The sequence below is a fragment of the Nerophis ophidion genome, linkage group LG22, assembly GCF_033978795.1.
Source record: "Nerophis ophidion isolate RoL-2023_Sa linkage group LG22, RoL_Noph_v1.0, whole genome shotgun sequence".
Classification (NCBI taxonomy): domain Eukaryota; kingdom Metazoa; phylum Chordata; class Actinopteri; order Syngnathiformes; family Syngnathidae; genus Nerophis; species Nerophis ophidion.
In genome coordinates, this window is record NC_084632.1 from 4,138,860 (window position 1) to 4,163,774 (window position 24,915).

The 24,915-nt window shown below is 41.6% G+C and overlaps 1 protein-coding gene across 2 annotated transcripts in view; it reads left to right on the forward strand.

The window, feature by feature from the left end:
* The first annotated feature begins 1,927 nt into the window (after positions 1–1,927).
* ccdc50a (coiled-coil domain containing 50a) overlaps positions 1,928–24,915 on the forward strand; it is a 47,262-nt gene continuing 24,274 nt past the window's right edge. The window contains exons 1-4 of one of the 2 annotated variants that reach the window (XM_061883061.1): positions 1,928–2,227; positions 13,651–13,713; positions 21,972–22,101; positions 23,869–23,962. In XM_061883061.1, coding sequence (XP_061739045.1) covers positions 2,173–2,227; positions 13,651–13,713; positions 21,972–22,101; positions 23,869–23,962 — 342 coding nt within the window. In that variant the 5' untranslated portion in view covers positions 1,928–2,172. The remainder of the gene's footprint in view (positions 2,228–13,650; positions 13,714–21,971; positions 22,102–23,868; positions 23,963–24,915) is intronic. The other variant, XM_061883062.1, reaches the window with a different exon arrangement.

Genomic DNA, 24,915 nt, shown 5'->3' on the forward strand with positions numbered 1-24,915 from the left:
CCCATTGTTGCTTTTTATATTTATTGTAATATTTATATTATATTATATTTATGTTTATATTGTACTATTTTGTTACCATTTATACCTCCGTTATTTACTTTTTATTTTTTAAATCGATCTCAATTCTGTCTATCTATCTATCTGTCTGTCTGTCTGTCTGTCTGTCTGTCTGTCTGTCTGTCTGTCTGTCTGTCTGTCTGTCTGTCTGTCTGTCTGTCTGTCTGTCTGTCCGTCCGTCCGTCTGTCTGTCTATCAGTCCATCCACCTCCCTACCCACCCATCTATCTATCTATCTATCTATCTATCTATCTGTCCGTCCGTCCATCCATCCATCCACCCACCCACCCACCCACCCACCCATCTATCTATCTATCTATCTATCTATCTATCTATCTATCTATCTATCTATCTATCTATCTATCTATCTATCTATCTATCCATCCATCCATCCATCCATCCATCCATCCATCCATCCATCCATCCATCCATCCATCCATCCATCCATCCATCCATCCATCCATCCATCCCTCCCTCCCTCCCTCCCTCCCTCCCTCCCTCCCTCCCTCCCTCCATCCATCCATCCATCCATCCATCCATCCATCCATCCATCCATCCATCCATCCATCCATCCATCCATCCATCCATCCATCCATCCATCCATCCATCCATCCATCCATCCATCCATCCATCCATCCATCCATCCATCCATCCATCCATCCATCCATCCATCCATCCATCCATCCATCCATCCATCCATCCATCCATCTATCTATCTATCTATCTATCTATCTATCTATCTATCCATCCATCCATCCATCCATCCATCCATCCATCCATCCATCCATCCATCCATCCATCCATCCATCCATCCATCCATCCATCCATCCATCCATCCATCCATCCATCCATCCATCCATCCATCCATCCATCCATCCATCCATCCATCCATCTATCTATCTATCTATCCATCCATCTAGCCATCCATCCATCCATCCATCTATCTATCTATCTATCTATCTATCTATCTATCTATCTATCTATCTATCTATCTATCTATCTATCTATCTATCTATCTATCTATCTATCTATCTATCTATCTATCTATCTATCTATCTATCTATCTATCTATCTGTCCGTCCGTCCGTCCGTCCGTCCGTCCGTCCGTCTGTCTATCAATCCATCTATCTTATTGTTGCATTGTCTTATACATTGTTATATTTCCTATTAGGTGTATTTTGCTTTTGCCTCAAATCATTGTAATTATGACAAAAGAAAAATCACAAACACATTCAAAGATTTTGGGAAAAGATGAAATTAAAAAAAGTGTTGGTATCGGTATTAATATCGGCAGCTCTGGCTCTTTTTCGAAAAGGGGGCCGATACTAAATGTGCCGTATCTATCTATCCGTCTATCTCTCTATCCATCTATCTATCCATCCATCTATGTTATTGTTGCTTTGTCTTATACATTGTTATATTTCCTAATCATTGTAATTATGACAGAGGAAAAATCACAAAGACATTCAAGGATTTTGGGAAAAGATGAAGTAAAAAAAGTGTTGGTATCGGTATTAATTTTGGCAGCTTTGGCTCTTTTTCAAATTGGGTATCGCCACTAAATGTGCCGTATCGCTCCACCCAATTTGCAGCTGCAGACTGTCAAACGAAAGGTCAAGACAGAGAATTATAAACAGGATTAGGTCGGAAAGGAAATCCCTCTTTTCACAATAAGATAGGAATATAACGAAACAATGTCTAACTTTCGTCTTGGGTTTTTAATTAGGCAAATTGACTTTAAAGATCTTTAATGTCACTTAAAATCAACAATAAATCTGGTGTTGTGTGTATTTAATAATACTAATGTTACGGTGTATCATTTTACTTTGACACGATCAACCGGAAACTAGGTGTTACAGCTTAGTCAAGGAAGACATTCTTGTCCAAAAAAGGCTGACACGCTTCGCCGAGGCAGCGTTGCTTCCACCCGGAAAGAAAGAAAGAAGGTGGCTGCCGAAAGCAATCAACTGTGGCCGGCCACCACCTCAACCATCCGTCCGGTTTATGACTCCAGGCGATCAATCAGCCGCCGGTTAACCTTCGGGCGGGGGGGTGAGAAAAAAAAAAAGGCGTAGTTTGCAATTTACGACCATCGCCTCCTGATTGGTGAGCAACATGGCAGACTGCAACGTGAGCATCGACCAAGAACAACTACCTGGAGTCAAAGACGGTAACGTCCTGAACGCGCCTCTTTGCTCAATCCTTTCATCTTCAACCTTTTTTTGTCACGTCCGCCCATTTAAATGTTGTTGTTGAACTTCTAAACCTCGTCAACAGCGGCGGTGCTAACATGCTAACATAGCAAAACACAGCTGCTGTCAATTAGCATCGTTAGCGTGCCTGGGCTTCCATTTAAAGGCCTACTGAAATGCTATTTTCTTATTTAAACGGGGATAGCAGGTCCATTCCGTGTGTCATACTTCATCATTTCGCGATATTGCCATATTTTTGCTGAAAGGATTTAGTAGAGAACATCCACGATAAAGTTCGGAACTTTTTGTTGCTAATAAAAAAGCCTTTCCTGTACCGGAAGTAGCAGACAATGTGCGCGTGACGTCACGGGTTGTGGAGCTCCTCACATCTGAACGTTGTTTACAATCATGGCCACCAGCAGCGAGAGCGATTCGGACCGAGGAAGCGACAATTTCCCCATTAATTTGAATGTGGATGAGGAAAGTGAGAGTGAAGGTGTAGGAGCCTAAATGCTGTTTAAGTTAATTTACATTTTATGGAAGGTGCTTTGTTTATTCAGCCAAAGGGGGACTATTTACTTTATTTGCATGATAAGAAAATTTATATATTGAATGCTTAGAGTAATTATATTTAAACGGGGATAGCAGGTCCATTCTATGTGTCATACTTGATCATTTCGCGATATTGCCATATTTTTGCTGAACGGATTTGTTAGAGAACATCCACGATAAAGTTCGGAACTTTTTGTTGCTAATAAAAAAGCCTTTCCTGTACCGGAAGTAGCAGACAATGTGCGCGTGACGTCACGGGTTGTGGAGCTCCTCACATCTGAACATTGTTTACAATAATGGCCACCAGCAGCGAGAGCGATTCGGACCGAGAAAGCGACAATTTCCCCATTAATTTGAACGAGGATGAAAGATTTGTGGATGAGGAAAGTGAGAGTGAAGGTGTAGGAGCCTAAATGCTGTTTAAGTTAATTTACATTTTATGGAAGGTGCTTTATGTTTATTCAGCCAAAAGGGGACTATTTACTTTATTTGCATGATAAGAAAATTGATATATTGAATGCTTAGAGTAATTATATTTAAACGGGGATAGCAGGTCCATTCTGTGTGTCATACTTGATCATTTCGCGATATTGCCATATTTTTGCTGAAAGGATTTAGTAGAGAACATCCACGATAAAGTTCGGAACTTTTTGTTGCTAATAAAAAAGCCTTTCCTGTACCGGAAGTAGCAGACAATGTGCGCGTGACATCACGGGTTGTGGAGCTCCTCACATCTGAACATTGTTTACAATCATGGCCACCAGCAGCGAGAGCGATTCGGACCGAGAAAGCGACAATTTCCCCATTAATTTGAACGAGGATGAAAGATTCGTGGATGAGGAAAGTGAGAGTGAAGGTTTAGGAGCCTAAATGCTGTTTAAGTTAATTTACATTTTATGGAAGGTGCTTTATGTTTATTCAGCCAAAAGGGGACTATTTACTTTATTTGCATGATAAGAAAATTGATATATTGAATGCTTAGAGTAATTATATTTAAACGGGGATAGCAGGTCCATTCTATGTGTCATACTTGATCATTTCGCGATATTGCCATATTTTTGCTGAAAGGATTTAGTAGAGAACATCCACGATAAAGTTCGGAACTTTTTGTTGCTAATAATAAAGCCTTTCCTGTACCGGAAGTAGCAGACAATGTGCGCGTGACATCACGGGTTGTGGAGCTCCTCACATCTGAACATTGTTTACAATCATGGCCACCAGCAGCGAGAGCGATTCGGACCGAGAAAGCGACAATTTCCCCATTAATTTGAACGAGGATGAAAGATTCGTGGATGAGGAAAGTGAGAGTGAAGGTTTAGGAGCCTAAATGCTGTTTAAGTTCATTTACATTTTATGGAAGGTGCTTTATGTTTATTCAGCCAAAAGGGGACTATTTACTTTATTTGCATGATAAGAAAATTGATATATTGAATGTTTAGAGTAATTATATTTAAACGGGGATAGCAGGTCCATTCTATGTGTCATACTTGATCATTTCGCGATATTGCCATATTTTTGCTGAAAGGATTTAGTAGAGAACATCCACGATAAAGTTCGGAACTTTTTGTTGCTAATAAAAAAGCCTTTCCTGTACCGGAAGTAGCAGACAATGTGCGCGTGACGTCACGGGTTGTGGAGCTCCTCACATCTGAACATTGTTTACAATCATGGCCACCAGCAGCGAGAGCGATTCGGACCGAGAAAGCGACAATTTCCCCATTAATTTGAACGAGGATGAAAGATTCGTGGATGAGGAAAGTGAGAGTGAAGGTGTAGGAGCCTAAATGCTGTTTAAGTTAATTTACATTTTATGGAAGGTGCTTTATGTTTATTCAGCCAAAAGGGGACTATTTACTTTATTTGCATGATAAGAAAATTGATATATTGAATGCTTAGAGTAATTATATTTAAACGGGGATAGCAGGTCCATTCTGTGTGTCATACTTGATAATTTCGCGATATTGCCATATTTTTGCTGAAAGGATTTAGTAGAGAACATCCACGATAAAGTTCGGAACTTTTGGTCGCTAATAAAAAAGCCTTGCCTGTACCGGAAGTAGCAGACAATGTGCGCGTGACGTCACGGGTTGTGGAGCTCCTCACATCTGAACATTGTTTACAATCATGGCCACCAGCAGCGAGAGCGATTCGGACCGAGGAAGCGACAATTTCCCCATTAATTTGAACGAGGATGAAAGATTCGTGGATGAGGAAAGTGAGAGTGAAGGTTTAGGAGCCTAAATGCTGTTTACGTTAATTTACATTTTATGGAAGGTGGTTTATGTTTATTCAGCCAAAAGGGGACTATTTACTTTATTTGCATGATAAGAAAATTGATATATTGAATGCTTAGAGTAATTATATTTAAACGGGGATAGCAGGTCCATTCTATGTGTCATACTTGATCATTTCGCGATATTGCCATATTTTTGCTGAAATTATTTAGTAGTGAACATCGACGATAAAGTTCGCAACTTTCGGTCGCTAATAAAACAACCCTGCCTGTACCGGAAGTAGCAGACAATGTGCGCGTGACGTCACGGGTTGTCAAGCTCCTCACATCTGAACAATGTTTACAATCATGGCCACCAGCAGCGAGAGCGATTCGGACCGAGAAAGCGACAATTTCCCCATTAATTTGAACGAGGATGAAAGATTCGTGGATGAGGAAAGTGAGAGTGAAGGTTTAGGAGCCTAAATGCTGTTTAAGTTAATTTACATTTTATGGAAGGTGCTTTATGTTTATTCAGCCAAAAGGGGACTATTTACTTTATTTGCATGATAAGAAAATTGATATATTGAATGCTTAGAGTAATTATATTTAAACGGGGATAGCAGGTCCATTCTATGTGTCATACTTCATCATTTCGTGATATTGCCATATTTTTGCTGAAATTATTTAGGAGTGAACATCGACGATAAAGTTCGCAACTTTCGGTCGCTAATAAAACAACCCTGCCTGTACCGGAAGTAGCAAACGATGTGCGCGTGACGTCACAAGTTGTCAAGCTCCTCACATCTGAACATTGTTTACAATCATCAAAGAGAGCGATTCAGAGCGAAAAAGTGACGATTTCCTCATTAATTTGAGCGAAGATGAAAGATTCGTGGATGAGGATAGTGAAAGAGAAGGACCAGAGAAAAAAAAAAAAAAGACAGGGCAGTGGGAGCGATTCAGATGTTACATTTACTAGGATAATTCTGGAAAATCCCATCCACCATCTTCCGCTTATCCGAGGTCGGGTCGCGGGAGCAGCAGCCTAAGCAGGGAAACCCAGACTTCCCTCTCTCCAGCCACTTCGTCTAGCTCTGAGGATCCCGAGGCGTTCCCAGGCCAGCCGGGAGACATAGTCTTCCCAACGGGTCCTGGGTCTTCCCCGTGGCCTCCTACCAGCTGGACGTGCCCTAAACACCTCCCTAGGGAGGCGTTCGGGTGGCATCCTGACTAGATGCCCGAACCACCTCATCTGGCTCCTCTCGATCCCTTATCTGCTTATTGTGTTACTAGTGTTGTAGCGAGATTATACTGTCGTACCTGAAAGTCGGAGGGGTGTGGTGACCGCCAGTGTCTCTGAGGGAAGCCACGGAGGAGGCAAGAGAGTCGCAGCTGCCTCTTTGACATGTCTACGGTAAGAGCCGACTTATCACCACAATTTTCTCACCGAAACCTGCCGGTTGACATGTGGTCGGGAGCCATGTTTGCTTGACCGCTCTGTTCCATAGTAAAGCTTGACCTTCGGGAATGTAAACAAGGATACACCGGCTGTGTTTGTGTTGCTAAAGGCGGCCGCAATTCACTGCTTCCCACCTACATCTTTCTTCTTTGACGTCTCCATTATTAATTGAACAAATTGCCAAAGATTCAGCAACACAGATGTCCAGAATACTGTGTAATTATGCGATTAGAGCTGGAAAAAAGATGTCACGTGCACTCGTCATCATGCCGACGTTTTCAACAAGATACTTCGCTCGACATTTGTAATTGCAATTTAGTAAACTAAAGCGGCCGTATTGGCATGTGTTGCAATGTTAATATTTCATCATTGATATATAAACTATCAGACTGTGTGGTCGCTAGTAGTGGCTTTCAGTAGGCCTTTAATGTCTGGTGGACAAATAAGTTGCATATCCACACACCTTTCAAATTATCATTCCAGAGCGATTCGGACCGAGAAAGCGTCAATTTCCTCATTAATTTGCGTGAGAATGAAAGATTCGTGGATGAGGAAAGTGAGAGAGAAGGACTAGGAAAAAAAAAAAAAAGACTACGGTGGGAGCGATCCAGATGTTATTGGACTAATTTACCAGGATAATTCTGGAAAATCCCTTATCTGCTTATTGTGTTACTAGTGTTTTAGTGAGATTATATGGTCGTACATGTACAACCTGAAGGTCGGCCCCACACCTTTCTTCAGCACCAGTCGACGCGTGATGGCAATGCCATCTCTGCCCTTCGCAAGGGACCCTCTTCGAAACACTATCTTTCAAAATGATCACTGCATAATATACTGTACTCTGTGTTTGTGTGTGTGGTCCAATCCAACCGTGTTCGCTTGACCGCTCTGTTCCATAGTAAAGCCTCACCGTCATCTTTCAGGAATGTAAACAATGAAACACCGGCTGTGTTTGTGTTGCTAAAGGCGGCCGCAATACACCGCTTCCCACCTACAGCTTTCTTCTTTGACGTCTCCATTATTCATTGAACAAATTGCAAAAGATTCAGCAACACAGAAGTCCAGAATACTGTGGAATTATGTGATGAAAACAGACTACTTGTAGCCGAAACAAAATGCCCTCTACAATGTGTAACATCAAGCGCACGCGTCATCATTCCGCGACGTTTCAGCATGATACTTCCGAGCGAAATTTAAAATTGCAATTTAGTAAACTAAAAAGGCCGTATTGGCATGTGTTGCAATGTTAATATTTCATCATTGATATATAAACTATCAGACTGCGTGGTCGCTAGTAGTGGGTTTTAGTAGGCCTTTAAACATATACATTTTTATTGATTTACATTTAGAATAGAATAGTATGGACTTTATTGTCATTATATTTGCATGTAACGAGATTAAGGACTCCAATTTAAGGTGCGGTAATAGGAAGAAATATGGGATAAAAAAAACTAAACGATTTTGCGTTTCAATACGTTTAATTACTGCGATGAGATGGCGACTTGTCCAGCGACCCCAAAGGAGAAAAACAGTAGAAAATGGATGGATGGAATACGTTTAATTAAAAAATAAAATAATTGTTTCGAACATAATCTAAAAAAATTGAACCGGGTTCTTTTTTTCCCAAAGGCTGTGGTTTTATATTGAAAGAATAAAGGAGAACATTTGTGCCCCCCGCGAGCCCAAAAAGGGAATAAGCGGTAGAAAATGGATGGATGGATATACATTTTTTTATTGATTTACATTTAGAATGGCTGCACAAACCACTACAACATCCTCCGAAGAACCCACATAATCAAAAGTTAAGCAAATATCGAAGTTTTTATTTTGACCAAAAATGTGTTGCAATATTTGATACAATTAAAGTTGAAGATAAATGCAATTTCATGCCGTACAAACATTTTTTTCTATGGAAATGTAAAAAAAAATATTTATATAAGGTTGTTTATTGACGCATATTATTTGCAGGCGTTTGTGGGCCGTGTGAAATGTTGTGGCCCATGAATTGATTAACGTGGACCCCGACTTAAACAAGTTGAAAAACTTATTGGGGTGTTACCATTTAGTGGTCAATTGTAGGGAATATGTACTGTACTGTGCAATCTACTAATAAAAGTATCAATCAATCAAAACCCCGACACCTGTGACTTAAGGTTTGTTTGGCGCCTTTCAAAAGAATAGTTTTAAAAAGGCAGCACCGCCCACCTGACTGCTCAGGCGAGACACAGGTGGAATGGAATGAGGATGTTGTGGCTTGTTTTAAGAAAGTAGAAAAAAAAAAGGCGCAGCAGCTGGGCAGTTGGATGCTTGTTATTCTGGTCAGAGAGAGAAGAGGAAACATGCAGGAAGGAACCATTCCCTTCTGAGGTCACAGTCTTTCTCAACCTTGTCTTGTGTCGTCGTAAAAAAAGTGCATGCCAGGGACTTAAAAGTGTAGATACAAACTGCAGGAGTACATGTTTGGTTTGTACGGTTAAGAAGATTAAGCATATGGTGGAGAAATATCAGCGTTAATCACATCCCAGCGTGGTCCGAGAGGCACTAAGGCTTTGTGGCGTTCTAACCCTCGTCATTACAGTTCTGTCATCTGCTGGCGTTTGAATCGCTGCCTGTTAATCTCACACGTCACAACTGTGGAAATAGGCCTCGGCGATATGGCTGGAAAATGTATCCCGACATAGGAGTTTTATATCAGTCGATATTAGGGATGCACCGATTAATCGGTAACCGAATATATTTGGCCGAATATGGCAAAAAAAGCCACATTCGGCCTTCGGTGGAATGAGTTAAAAACTAGGCTGAATAGTGGCGTGTGACGCAATTATTTGACGCAGTGACGTTGGGATATGTTGTGTACCTGTATAAGTGTATGAGGTTACAAGCACACACTTATTGAGATTTAGTGGGGCCTCTGTTTACATTATTAGCCTGTTGTGTAGGCTACCTGTATAAGTGTATGAGGTTACAAGCACACACTTAATTGAGATTTACTTGAGCCTTCTGTTTACATTATTAGCATATCTACTGTGGCTAAGCAGACTTTTGCCAAAAGGACAATAATTAATTTGTTGTGGGTTTATCCAATTTAATGCACCTTATTTTTTTTTGGAATGCATGTTTTGTTTGAAGGCCTAATATAAATGAAAAACTTTGTGCTTTTTTTGAAAAGCAAAGACTACTGGAATATTAAAAAAATGTCAATATTCAATAAAAAATTACTTTATTTGAAAAACATGTCTAAATATTTATTCTAGGCTATTTATGCAATATTAAAAAAAATGTGAAAAACTGCATTCATTATTCGGTATTCGGCCTTCGGCCAAGCGTTTAAATTTTATTCGGCTTCGGCTTTGGCTACAAATTTTCATTTCGGTGCATCCCTAGTCGACATGCACCTGGGGATAGGTTGATTGGCAACACTAAATTGGCCCTAGTGTTTGAATGTGAGTGTGAATGTTGTCTGTCTATCTGTGTTGGCCCTGAGATAAGTTGGCGACTTGTCCAGGGTGTACCCCGCCTTCCGCCCGATTGTAGCTGAGATAGGCGCCAGGATGGATGGATATCAATTATGATTGATATTTTTATGACCTATGGAATAGGCAGCACGGTGGAACAAGGGTTAGTGCATGTGCCTCATAATACGAAGGTCCTGCAGTCCTGGGTTCAAATCCAGGCTCGGGATCTTTCTGTGTGGAGTTTGCATGTTCTCCCCGTGACTGTGTGGGTTCCCTCCAGGTTCTCCGGCTTCCTCCCACCTCCAAAGACATGCACCTGGGGATAGGTTGATTGGCAACACTAAATGGTCCCTAGTGTGTGAATGTTGTCTGTCTATCTGTGTTGGCCCTGCCATGAGGTGGCGACTTGTCCAGGGTGTACCCCGCCTTCCGTCCGAATGCAGCTCAGATTGGCTCCAGCACCCCCCGCAGCCCCAAAAGGGACAAGCGGTAGAAAATGGATGGATGGATGAACTATGGAATATAAGGATCAGGAGAAAAATATAAGAAATGTAAACATTTTTATTTGATTTGTAACTCCCTCTGATTGTGATCCTCTCAGCCATCAAGGGGGAGAGGAAATGTCAACACAAGCATGGAAAACAATGTAAACAAAGTATTATAATCACATTAAACACTTAACAATAAGCTCTTAAAATGAAGGAATATGTAAGAAATGCTTCATCAAGTGAAAGAAAATAGTGAGAAAATGTAAACAGAGATAAACCTCAGAAGTATTTTCTGCAGGTTTAGTGTCAGGAAGTTACAGCTGTGCTCTAAAGTGTGAGCGCAGCTAAGGTGGTGTGGTATTAGCGGTCTTGCCTTGCATCATGTACAGACCACAAAGGGACTACGGTTTCTTTTGAAAAAAAATCCAAAAAGTATCCAGGTGACTTTTTAATCCACAATTTCTTCATTTGGACTTTCTCTTTTCACATCATGCAAAGAATCATATTGTATATTGTAGCGTCCCGGAAGAGTTAGTGCTGCATGGGATTCTGGGTATTTGTTCTGTTGTGTTTATGTTGTGTTACGGTGCGGATGTTTTCCCGAAATTTGTTTGTCATTCTTGTTTGGTGCGGCATGGCGTAGTGGGTAGAGCGGCCGTGCCAGAAACCTGAGGGTTGCAGGTTCGCTTCCCACCTATTGACATCCAAATCGCTGCCGTTGTGTCCTTGGGCAGGAAACTTCACCCTTTGCCCCCGGTGCCGCTCACACTGGTGAATGAATGATGAATGAATGATTGGTGGTGGTCGGAGGGGCCGTAGGCACAAACTGGCAGCCACACTTCCGTCAGTCTACTCCAGGGCAGCTGTGGCTGCTGATGTAGCTTACCACCACCAGGTGTGAATGAATCATGGGTTCCCACTTCACTGTGAGCGCTTTGAGTATCTAACAATAGAAAAGCGCGATATAAATCTAATCCATTATTATTATTATGGGTTCACAGTGTGGCGCATATTTGTAACAGTGTTAAAGTTTATTTATACGGCCACTCTGTGTGACCTGTATGGCTGTTGACCAAGTATGATTTGCCTTCACTTGTGTGTGTGTGTGTGTGTGTGTGTGTGTGTGTGTGTGTGTGTGTGTGTGTGTGTGTGTGTGTGTGAAAAGCCATAGCTGTTATGTGATTGGGCCGGCACGCAAATGCAGTGTCTTAAAGGCACGCCCCCAATATTGTTGTCTTGGTGGAAATCGGGAGAAATTCGGGAGAATGGTTGCCCAGGGAGATTTTTGGGAGGGGCACTGAAATTCGTGAGTCTCCCGGGAAAATGGGGAGGGTTGGCAAGTATGACTGGTAGACGCACCTGCTCTGTACTTCTCCCTACGTCTGTGTACCCTTCCGTACAGAGGCGTTTTAAAAAGTCATCAATTTTACTTTTTGAAACCGATACCGATAATTTCTGATATTACATTTTAAAGCATTTCTTGGCCGATGATATCGGCAGTCCCATATAATCTCTAGTTGGAACCCATTTCTTCAGTGTATCAGCATATTGAGAAGGAAATAGGCACTAACACTAACCATATCCACATAGGTTTTAATTGTTGAAAATATATTTTGCCCAGTCAGTTGGATAACACATGGACATACAGGCTAATTAGCATATATTTCCCCCGTTAGCCTGTATGTCCATGTTTCATTGACCGGGCTAGCATGCTAAGCATTACACTAAGAGCGAAACACCATCACACTAAGCATTGGTTGCAGGGACATACTATCTTTCATAGATTGTATTGGACAATATAGTTTACATACCAAATATCTAATTGTATTTATTACAAGTAATAAGAAAAGGTAAAGGTCTGACTTACCTATCAAGGAGTAAATGAGCAAGTTTTCAATGGGCTCCATCTTTCAAAGGCATCCCCGATACAAATCCTGTTTTAGTTCCTGGCTTTGTCATGAATAACTTGAGAATGGTAACTTTTAGATGGACTAACGTCTGACATGTTTAGTAACTTTACCAGTGGCAGTAGTCAGACCAAGATGGCGGTGCGTCACTGGCAACCTGGATGCTACACACTCACGGACTTATTAATTGGTCAAACGGTGGAGGGTGGGGCATCGAAATGTAAACACTAACAATATTTCAGGGCTGTAAATGTAAGTAATTTTGAAATCAGCATATCCCGGCTGAACTACTGTTATCAGTGTTAGAGATTTGAACATATCTGAAATATGGGATCTGAACCGAGGATGTCGTTATGGCTTCTGCAGCCCTTTGAGACACTTGTGTTTTAGGGCTATATTAATAAACATTGATTAATTGATTTATTATAGAGGTATTGGAAAATAATATTATTTATTAATGCCATATCAGGGCCATTTAATGGTGACTTGACATGACATTTTTACATATGACACCTTCAAATCAAATACATTTTAAAGTAAAATTTAAAACAATAAAGGCTTAGCAAATAAAACATATCAATACTAAGACTGAAACACTTTCAGTGAAGTATAAGAAACAGAAAACATGCAAAATATTGGCTTTTCTAACAGTTATTTTAGTTTTTTTTATGTTAATTATATATTAATGAATGAATTAATTAATTATATTTTTTATATAGCGCTTTTTCTCAAGTGACTCAAAGTGCTTTACATAGTGACACCCAATATCTAAGTTATATTTAAACCAGTGTGGGTGGCACTGGGAGCAGGTGGGTAAAGTGTCTTGCCCAAGGACACAACGGCATTGACTAGGATGGCACAAGCGGGAATCGAACCTGAAACCCTCAAGTTGCTGGCACAGCCACTCTACCAACCGAGCTATAAAAAAAAACTACTGATTCAAAAGACTTAAGTGTGCTTTTAAGTATTTTTTCAGCACATTCAGCAATATAATAACCGGGGTCAATTTGGTCCCAAAAATGAAGTAGAATTCATTCGCTGGTACACTTGGGTGGTGGCATCACACATAAAAATCACTTTACTTTGTTCATGTCTTGCCTACAAATGTTGCTTGATTAAGTTATGTACAAGTAAAACCGAACAGAATGGAAATCTTTGCCACATTTCATACCTAGCACATGAATCGAGGGCTTAATTATTGTTTTTTTCATTAATTATTGAAGAGCTGACCCTCCTGTAGCGTGGAATGGCAGCCCATCGTAAACCTTTTTTATTTATTTATTCTTTTACAAACACTGTCGGCTAATTATCTTTCTTCTTTTTAGTGTGCAGAGACTTTGCTGTCCTGGAAGACCACTCCCTTGCCTACAACCTGCAGGAGCAAGAAAGTAAGCAAGTTTTCCATATTGTTTTTATTTGTATTGGTGTGAAGATCTCAACCTTGGAGCCTTCTTTCTTCTATCTATCCTGATGTCATGGCCAACAAGGTGGGTTTCCCTCCTTCATGCTGTCCACAAACGTCCATGACGAGCAACAATCCTGAGTTCACCTTGTGTATTTTACATGTGTGCTGTGTTCAATGTGTGAATGTTCGGCTTTCATTCCTTCTTCTCGCCATGACTCTGCATACAAGTCACACACCAAAACCACAATTACTGCAGCATAAAAATAATCCTTTTGTGTGCTGCTCTCCTCGCTCGTCAATTATTAACCAGCTTCTTTCTAGAAAGGCACAGTGCTCATTACGGAGTATTATGAAACTGTTTGAACGACGTGTGTTCATCCAAGCCTCAAATCTTGCCTTAATTGTCTTTATTTAAGACCTCACTTTAAAGGGGAACTGCACTTTTTTTTTTTTTTTTTTTAAAGAGTTTTGCCTTCAAAACATTATGAGAGACAAGAAGACAAAAGTTTTTTTTGTTTGTTTGTTTTTCGCTTTCTAACATATAAAATGGGCTCGTTCTTACCATGAATTGATTAACGTGGACCCCGACTGTGGAAAAGGTGATTTTCTGTGAATACTTTCTGGATTCACTGCATTCCCGGATTTTGTAAATCCTAATGTAAATACTAATACAAGAATTTCTGAAATTAAAAATGTCAATCAATTGACAGACATGACTGATGTATACATATTTACAGTACTTGTACACCTGGCTGCTACATAACAGACATTGCTATATCATCCGCTAACTCATATAAATACTCTTAATATTCTTCTTTTTAAACTTTACTGAACACTTAATTCTTGGTGGTTTTTCAAGTGATTAACATGTTGTCTTGTCTGTGTGACATGTTTGGCTTTGTCCGCCACTCCTCCTCCAGTGATAATATTACTTGTAAGAAATGTATTTATTTGCTGCTATGGAGGTGATGAGTATTAACTTAGTGCAGTGTTTTTCAACCACACTAGTGTGCTGCGGGAGATAATCTAATATCACTTATTTGGGTTAAAAATATTATTTGCAAACTAGTAATTATAGTCTGCAAATGATGTTGTTGTGTTGGTGCTGTCTAGAGCTCTGCAGAGTAACTGTGTAATACTCTTCCATATCAGTAGGTGGCAGCCGGTAGTTAATAGCTTTGTAGATGTCGGAAACAGCGGAAGGCAGCGTGCAGGTAAAAAGGTGTCTAATGCTTAAACGAAAAATAAACAAAAGGTGAGTGCCCCTAAGAAAAGGCATTTCAAGCTTAGGGAAGGCTATGCAGAACGAAACTAAAACTGAACTGGCTGCAAAGTAAACAAAAAAACCGAATACTGGACGACAGCAAAGACTTACTGTGGAGCAAAGACGTCGTCCACAATGTACACCCGAACATGACATGAAAATCAACAATCCCTCCACAAAGAAGGATAAAAACAACTGAAATCTACTTGATTGCTAAAACAAAATAGGTGCGGGAAATATCGCTCAAAGACATGAAACTGCTTCAGGAAAGTACCAAAATAAGAGAAAAAGCCAACAAAATAGGAGCGCAAGACAAGAAATAAAACACTACACACAGGAAATCATCAATAAACTTTAAATAAGTCAGGGTGTGATGTGACAGGTGGTGAAAGTACACCTACTTTGAGACAAGAGCTAAAGTGATGCATGAAAGGTTATATTTTAAAGTCATATCCAACAATTGTGACGACTTATTACTGTCAACTGACTTTCGTTTTTTAAGGATTACTGCTGGTGGTGTGCCTCCGCATTTTTTCAACGCAAAAAACGTGCCTTGGCTCAAAAAAGGTTGAAAAACACTGACTTAGTGGGGCGGCTCCACACTGTGTATGAACATAGCCAGGTATTGTCAGCCAGGGGACCAAATATAAATCAAGCACGATCTTAACAAAGCCTTCTTGTCTGCTCCTGCTTTTCCGTACTCTGTGTAACAAATTCAGCCGGGCCCTCCAATGGAAATACTGTATACATGTAAGAAATGTATTTGTCACAATGGAGATGATGATTATTGATCTAGGATTGTGGCTCCTAAAGTACCAGTTGAAACAGCCTTCCAAGTCGACAAAGGCTTTGCAAAATAACTGCTATCTGAACGAGTGGAATGACAAACAAAAGCTGCCATTGTGCTCAAGGACTGTCTGCATGATGGCCTTCCTCCCCGGCTCTGATAGCCTCGCCGGCCAGGACCAGTTGGCTCGGCTCTTTATGCCGTGTTTTTGACTTGAATGTGTGTGCGCCAACACGGCCTGACACATTCACAATCTCAACTTTAGGCAAGAAAAATGTGTTTACATTTTCTGCAGAAGCATGCAGCCCAAGTGTGAAGTACGGCTGCATGATTAATCGACATCCAACAAGGTGTATTCTTGCACCCTTAATTATTATTTCATATTGTGATTACATTTGTGTTTAATATGGTCACAAAATTATGCTGACAATAATGTTATTTTTGGGACAATATATCGTCCAGACAAATGTAAAAAATAACCTTTTATAGTTTCAATGTTCAGTTGCAGAGCATGATGTGGACACAAGCTCGGAGTCTATCTGCATGAAGCCAAATATTTTTGAAGTAAATTATTGCATATTGTTCTAATTTGTGGCCCTTTGAGGTAGGGCTGGGCGATATATCGTGGGTTTGTTGTCTCTGTGCGATATAGAAAATTACTATATCGTGATATTCGAGTATACATTCTCACGCAGTTGCTTTTCGCTGCGGGCATTACACTACAGGCTTTTCTCACTCTTTCTTGTCTCTCCTTAACACAGAGACTTAAAACAAACGCACCTTCTTACGTCACATACTGTCGCTTCATACGCCCTCGCTGAGCAGAGAGGTAGCAGCATGGGTAACATTAGCTGTGATGCTAGCGGAGTGGTTATACGAGGGAGAGAAGGTGCGAATCTAGTAACAAATGAAGGAAGAATTAATTCCCGAGAAAAACAGGACGGGGTCCATCGTCTGGCAGTGGTTTGGCTTCAAGCGGGAAGATGTCGAACAAGTATGCGGCAAAAGCATTGCTACAAAAAGTAGCACTTACTGCTAATTTGTAGCATCGTTTGAAAAGTCACCCGCCAGAGAATGAAGAGTGTTTGAAACTCCACATGTCAACATCTCCGTTCAGTGCCACACCCACAACATGCAGAGGCAACCATTTCCACATCAACACCGTACGAAAAAAATAGTTATAACGTCCGCAGTAACCTGCCAAATAGTGAAGGACGTACATTATTTGATTTCCTATTAGGCAGCTCATTTTTATTTGACACTTATTGAAATATCTTGTGTGACATCATGCACAAAAGTGCACTTTGTTTTACACTTGTAATGGTGTTCTGTACAAAAAGTGCACTTTAATTTAGTGTTGTTTTGATATGTCAATCAATGTTTACTTATATAGCCCTAAATCACTAGTGTCTCAAAGGGCTGTACAAACCACAACACAAACCACTACGACATCCTCGGTATGCCCACATAAGGGCAAGGAAAACTCACACCCAGTGGGACGTCGGTGACAATGATGACTATGAGAACCTTGGAGAGGACGAAAGCAATTGATGTCGAGCGGGTCTAACGTGATACTGTGAAAGTTCAATCCATAATGGATCCAACACAGCCGCGAGAGTCCAGTCCAAAGCGGATCCAACACAGCAGCGAGAGTCCCGTTCACAGCGCAGCCAGCAGGAAACCATCCCAAGCGGAGGCGGATCAGCAGCGCAGGGATGTCCCCAGCCAATACACAGGCGAGCGGTCAATCCTGGGTCCCGACTCTGGACAGCCAGTACGTCATCCATGGCCACCGGATCGGACCGGACCCCCTCCACAAGGGAGAGTGGGACATAGGAGAAAAAGAAAAGAAACGGCAGATCAACTGGTCTAAAAAGGGAGTCTATTTAAAGGCTAGAGTATACAAATGAGTTTTAAGGTGAGACTTAAATGCTTCTACTGAGGTGGCATCTCGAACTTTTACCGGGAGGGCATTCCAGAGTACTGGAGCCCGAAATGAAAACGCTCTATAGCCCGCAGACTTTTTTGGGGCTTTGGGAATCACTAATAAGCCGGAGTCTTTTGAACGCAGATTTCTTGCCGGGACATATGGTACAATACAATCGGCAAGATAGGATGGAGCTAGACCGTGTAGTATTTTATACGTAAGTAGTAAAACCTTAAAGTCACATTTTAAGTGCACAGGAAGCCAGTTTAGGTGTAATGTGATCAAACTTAGTGACATCATGCACAGAAGTGCACTCATAGCTTGTTTTAAAATGTCTCTGACAATCTTGCACTTCCTGTTTTGGAAATGACATGACTGTTTGTGCCACTGCTTAATAACTGTTTAATAAATACAGTACTGATAAGTTGACTTAATTGTGGTTTCCATCTCTGCCTGAAAGTTTACAATGAGCATATATTAATGCAGTATGAAGAAGAATGTTTTAATGTAGACTCAGAATCATCATACTGTTGTGATTATATGCATCAAGTGTTCATTCAAGGCTAAGGCAAAATATGGAGATATATATGGTGTATCGTGACATGGCCTAAAAATATCAAGATATTAATAAAAGGCCATATCGCCCAGCTCTATGACATCATGCCCAAAAGGGCACTTTATTTGTTTTAAACTATTGTAGTGGCGTTCTGTACAAAAAGTGCACTTTAATTTAGTGTTGTTTTGATACGTCATCTTAGTGACATCATGCACAAAAGTGCACTAATAGCTTGTTTTAAAATGTCTCTGACAATCTTGCACTTTCTGTTTTGGAAATGACATGAATGTTTGTGCCACTGCTTAATAACTGTTTAATAAATACAGTATTGGTAAGTTGACTTAATTGTGGTTTCCGTCTCTGCATGAAAGGCAAAAATATGAAGATATATATCGTCTATCGCAGGGGTAGGGAACCTGTGGCTCTTTTGATGACTGCATCTGGCTCTCGGATAAATCTGAGCTGACGTTGCTTAACACGATAAGTAATGAATAATTCCACTTGTAATCACAGTGTTGAAAATAATGTTCAAAATATAAAACATTCTCATGCATTTTTAATCCATCCATCCGTTTCCTACCGCACCTGTTCAAGAAGTTGCGTTAACGGTAAGAAGTTATTTATGTATTATTGGTTAGTGTGGGGCTTGCCCTCCTGGGGGTTCTTCAGACCACCAAGCACCGACCTGAGAGTCTGTTTCAGGGTTACAATATTGTTTTATTTTTCAATAAGTCTCTCAGTTGCTTTCCAGCAATTGTCTTTTTCTTTGTCGTCCTTGCTCGTGCTTTGGCTCCAGCTCCAACCCCATCTCTCCTCCTGGCTGCTGCTTATAACAGAGCGACAGGTGATTAGATAACAAGGCCCAGGTGGGCCCTCTACGCACCTATTGCTGATTTCGAGGCTGATGGTGGCAACACCCCGCTTCGCTGCAGGCCCGCAGGCCACGCCCCCTCCACAGTTAGCTTTCGAATAACACTGTTATTACAAAGAACAAGAGACCTATTATACTCTAGAAATGTTGGTCTTGCTTAAAAATGCACGCGTTTAGTTGTGTTCAGTGTTGAAAAAATATTACATGGCTCTTACGGAAATACATTTTGAAATATTTGGCTTCTTGGCTCTCTAAGCCAAAAAGGTTTATCGTGACATGGCTTAAAAATATCGAGATATTAATAAGAGGCCAGCCCTACTTTGAGGCAAGAATATAAATAATATAAAAGTAACACTTTTTGTTTTTCTAGTTTTATCAACTTATATGTATAAAATATAAAAATCTAGATTTTGTGAACTTTTACTTATTATTTTTTATTGACATCATTCCAATCATTTGTGGCTTTTCTGTTCCAGTGTGCAGCAATCTTTTTTCGGTCCTGATTTGACGTGACACAACAACCTCAAGGTTGATTGTTTGGGCTTCCACTTGACGAATGTGGCAGCCCTTGAATGATGCGCTCCAACTTGACTTCTGCCTTCAGATATTTATTTGATCAAAAAGATCAATAAGACACCTTTTTGACTTGTGACTCACCGGGCTCCTCGTTTCACCTCAGCGCCCGAGATCAGGAACTCTATTTAGCCTGGTGCTGGCAAATTGCCAGATGCTATTTGGAGCTTTTCACAAGGATGACGGATAGTCGGTGAAGAAGATCTTGGAATGCGAGTGAGTGATGCGCTCCACGCTTAGTGCGTCAGCCGGCAGGATTTATCTGCAGTTACGGCCGCAACGCACACTCTGCTCACCTTGGAACGGCACCGCCACGACGCACGTTCATTTCTCAGGCATCTTTTGGGTGTGTCGTCAGAGAATGACGAATATGCGTCCGAGGCGTTCATCTTGTTCTTCATTCCAAAAGTGCGCCAGGAGGAAAAACATCAAGTCGCAGCGAATCAGGAAATAAGTCACTTGTTGACATTTCTGGCTGAGTGGTTTCCCGCCGGACTGCGATTTATCTGTGGCGGTGACTTGCAGGGGTGTCTATATGAGGCATCATTGACTAAGACACATGTGTATGTCTGTTTTATTACTTGTAGCATTTCACCGCAGGTCAATTCCCTTTTTTTTTTTGCCTATGTCGGATTTTTTCATACTTCCTCCCTCAATTTTTTGAGGGAGGAAGTAGGAAAAAACAAGCCAATATGATTATATTTATATTGGGGGCAGCACGGTGGACCAGGGGTTAGTGCATGTGCCTCACAATACAAAGGTCCTGAATAGTCCTGGGTTCAATCCCGTGCTTGGGATTTTTCTGTGTGGAGTTTGCATGTTCTCCCCATGACTGCGTGGGTTCCTTCCGGGTACTCCGGCTTCCTCCCACTTCCAAAGACATGCACCTGGGGATAGGCCCCTCCCACTTCCAAAGACATGCACCTGGGGATAGGTTGATTGGCAACACTAAATTGGCCCTAGTGTGTGAATGTTGTCTGTCTACCTGTGTGGGCCCTGTGATGAGGTGGCGACTTGTCCAGGGTGTACCCCGCCTGAATGCAGCTGAGATAGGGAACAGCACCCCTCGCAACCCCAAAAGGGACAAGCGGCAGGAAATGGATGGATGGATATTCATATTGGCATTCATGGTAGCTAACGATTAGCGATCTATTTGTGAGCTGGCGTTTATGGTTCCAGCTAGTGATTGGAACGATTAGTTTTCAGCTTGCGATCAAAAATCTTTTGGTCAGCTGGGGAATTGTAGCCCCAGTTGCTAGCCGGGGATCGGACCCCGATTTGCCAGCCAGGGATCGGAGCCCCAGTTGCCAGCCAGGGATCGGAGCCCCAGTTGCCAGCCAGGGATCGGAGCCCCAGTTGCCAGCCAGGGATCGGAGCCCCAGTTGCCAGCCAGGGACCGGGGCCCCAGTTGCCAGCCAGGGACCGGGGCCCCAGTTGCCAGCCAGGGACCGGGGCCCCAGTTGCCAGCCAGGGACCGGGGCCCCAGTTGCCAGCCAGGGACCGGAGCCATAGTTGCCAGCCAGGGACCGGAGCCATAGTTGCCAGCCAGGGACCGGAGCCTTAGTTGCCAGCCAGGGACCGGAGCCCTAGTTGCCAGCCAGGGACCGGAGCCCTAGTTGCCAGCCAGGGACCGGAGCCCTAGTTGCCAGCCAGGGACCGGAGCCCTAGTTGCCAGCCAGGGACCGGAGCCCTAGTTGCCAGCCAGGGACCGGAGCCCTAGTTGCCAGCCAGGGACCGGAGCCCAAGTTGCCAGCCAGGGACCGGAGACCAAGTTGCCAGCCAGGGACCGGAGACCAAGTTGCCAGCCAGGCACCGGAGACCAAGTTGCCAGCCAGGCACCGGAGACCAAGTTGCCAGCCAGGCACCGGAGACCAAGTTGCCAGCCAGGGACCGGAGACCAAGTTGCCAGCCAGGCACCGGAGACCAAGTTGCCAGCCAGGGACCGGAGCCCTAGTTGCCAGCTAGAGATGGCAGCAGAATACTGTTATTTGAATATTGTTAGTTTTGCACAATGACAAGGTTCTTTTAGGTACAGTTTAAGGTGAAATGCAATCATAATTTCATACAAGATATAGTATAAGTGCTTGTCTTTCTTGGCCTGGAAAATGTTGAAGACCCAGATGTCATTGTGAGTGTTTTTTTTCATTAGTCGTGTGACTGGCTAGTGAGGAGGTACTGCAAAGTCATCCAGGATACATGGATGGGTGTCCATGTGTCATATTTGTGAAGACACTCAAGAGAGCAACGTGTTTGTGTCTTCCAGTTGAGAGCCACTTGGCGTCCAACGTCCACAAGAGCCGCCTGGTGCAGCAGGACCTGAAGGTGGCCAAGAAGCTGCAGGAGGAGGAGGATGAGATCGCCAAGGTCGTGATCAAGAAGCAGCATGTCGAAATGTGAGTGTGTCTCTCACTGACTCACCGCTTACACCATGTGACACATCTCCAGCAGTCTTACTAGCTGATCAGCAATAGCAGACACACTTGTGCAGCAGTGCTCCACCTAGTGGTAGCCTGCAGTACACCTCCTGGCTCAATGCCATTTAAGTCCGGCCCCCACCTACCGGGGTAAAATCTCCTGTGTGCCGTGCATTTTAATGGCATAAACTTGCTGACTCTTACAGTGTCCTGCTAATTTGGTCATGCAGCAATACTGCTGAAAAAAGGCATCGACATTCATGCAAATGTGGAGTGTGGGTCCCTTAAAGCAGGGATGTCCAAAGTGTGGCCCGCAGGACATTTTTCAATGCCAAAATACGATTAAAAAAAAAAAAAAAAAATTCAAAGCATAAAAAGTAGTAAAAAAGAGCAAAGAGGTGAAATTTAACAAGAAAATGTTGCAATTTTGACTCTAATAACACAAAGCTGCCATGCAGGCTGTTTCTTTCTTAAAAAAAATAATGAATCAAAATCAATGTCATTATGAATTATTGACCTATTCAAGGCACCCATTACGTCCACTTTGAGATATTTTTTGTGTAAAATGTTGCACATTTTGTGTTTGCCACATGTTTTTTTTTTAAATAAACAAACAAAAAACATAAACAACGATAAAACTTATAATTGACGGATAGATCTGAAGTTGATCTTGAGATTATTGTGTTAAAAATCAACAAAATAATTATAATTAATTTTTTAACACTTTCATTAGTAGGACCCTTTTAGATCCCCAATAATTTTAGTGTGATTTTTATTTTTTCCTTTTTTATTTAATTTTTTTTTTAAGTGCCATTGCTCAAAAAATAATAATGAATCAATGTTGTTATGACTTATTATGGGGCGGTATAGCTCGGTTGGTGGAGCGGCCGTGCCAGCAACTTGAGGGTTGCAGGTTCGATCCCCGCTTCCGCCATCCTAGTCACTGCCGTTGTGTCCTTGGGCAAGACACTTTACCCACCTGCTCCCAGTGCCACCCACATTGCTTTATATGTAACTTAGATATTGGGTGTCACTATGTAAAGCGCTTTGAGTCACTAGAGAAAAAGCGCTATATAAATATCCTTCACTTCACTTATTGACCTTTTTAAAGCTACATTTATTATATAATCTAAAATATTCCACTTAAAGATGTTATTGGGTGAAAATATTGCATGTTTTGTGTTTTTTCTATTAAAAAAATGATTTTCTATGACAAAAAGGGCATACAACTTAATTTTTTAAAAATGTTATATTGACAGATAGACTTAATGTTGAACTAGAGATTTAAGCCTATAATAATACTGAATAATGACACTTTTTTAATACTTTTTTGACCAAAACCCTTTGATGTCACCTGGATCAAGCCTGAGTGGAGGCCTAAATGTTTATTTTTATACATATATTGTATTGGTTTTTAAAATAAAAAATATCAAAATGGCCCCGGCTTGCTTTGATTTTTCAGTGTGCGGCCCTCAGTGGAAAAAATTTGGACACCCCTGCCTTAAAGGCTCCGTTATAGATTTTGCATCAATAATGGATAAAACTGACCCCCAAAAAAATCATCATTATAATGGGGGTTTTACAGTAGACACAATGATGCACACTTTTCCAGGTGTCATTCTACCACAAGTTCAAAGGCTTCCAGGAACATGTTGTCTTATTTATATTTTGGTTGTTAAGGTGTTGTTGTCCTCTCTCTCTCTCTCTCTCCTGCCCACAATCGACACAAACTGGCGGAAACCTCAGCGAGCGCCAAGATAATGAGATCGCCCTTGAGATTCAGGACCAACTGGTCCGACAGGCCGAACTGCAACGACGCCAGCAGGAAGAGATAGATGCGGTAGGAAATGCACACACACTCACACACACACACACACACACACACACACACACACACACACACACACACACACACACACACACACACACACACACACACACAAAGTTAGTAGTTGGTATGACTTTAATGACACGAGTGCCCCTCCCGGTTTTAAGAATGGGTTCAACTCATTATTGTCATCTGTGGATATCTTAGTCAGCAAAGTATTTGCTTGAATGAAGGTTGAGTCCCACTGTGAATGGAAAAACCAAAACAGTTTTTACACGCTGATTTGATCATCCGCTCTTCAGCACCACCACACTTAAATGGATACAGCAATCAGTACCAGTACTCTAACTGTACCACTTTTTGGTCCCTTTTTGTGTGGCATAATAAATATTGTTTTTGACATAATAGTGAGAGTCCAGTCCATAGTGGATCTAACATAATAGTGAGAGTCCAGTCCATAGTGGATCTAACATAATAGTGTGAGAGTCCAGTCCATAGTGGATCTAACATAATAGTGTGAGAGTCCAGTCCATAGTGGATCTAACATAATAGTGAGAATCCAGTCCATAGTGGATCTAACATAATAGTGAGAGTCCAGTCCATAGTGGATCTAACATAATAGTGTGAGAGTCCAGTCCATAGTGGATCTAACATAATAGTGAGAGTCCAGTCCATAATGGATCTAACATAATAGTGTGAAAGTCCAGTCCATAGTGGATCAAACATAATAGTGAGAGTCCAGTCCATAGTGGATCTAACATAATAGTGTGAGAGTTCGGTCCATAGTGGATCTAACATAATAGTGTGAGAGTCCGGTCCATAGTGGATCTAACATAATAGTGGAAGTCCAGTCCATAGTGGATCTAACATAATAGTGTGAGAGTCCAGTCCATAGTGGATCTAACATAATAGTGTGAGAGTCCAGTCCATAGTGGATCTAACATAATAGTGAGAGTCCAGTCCAT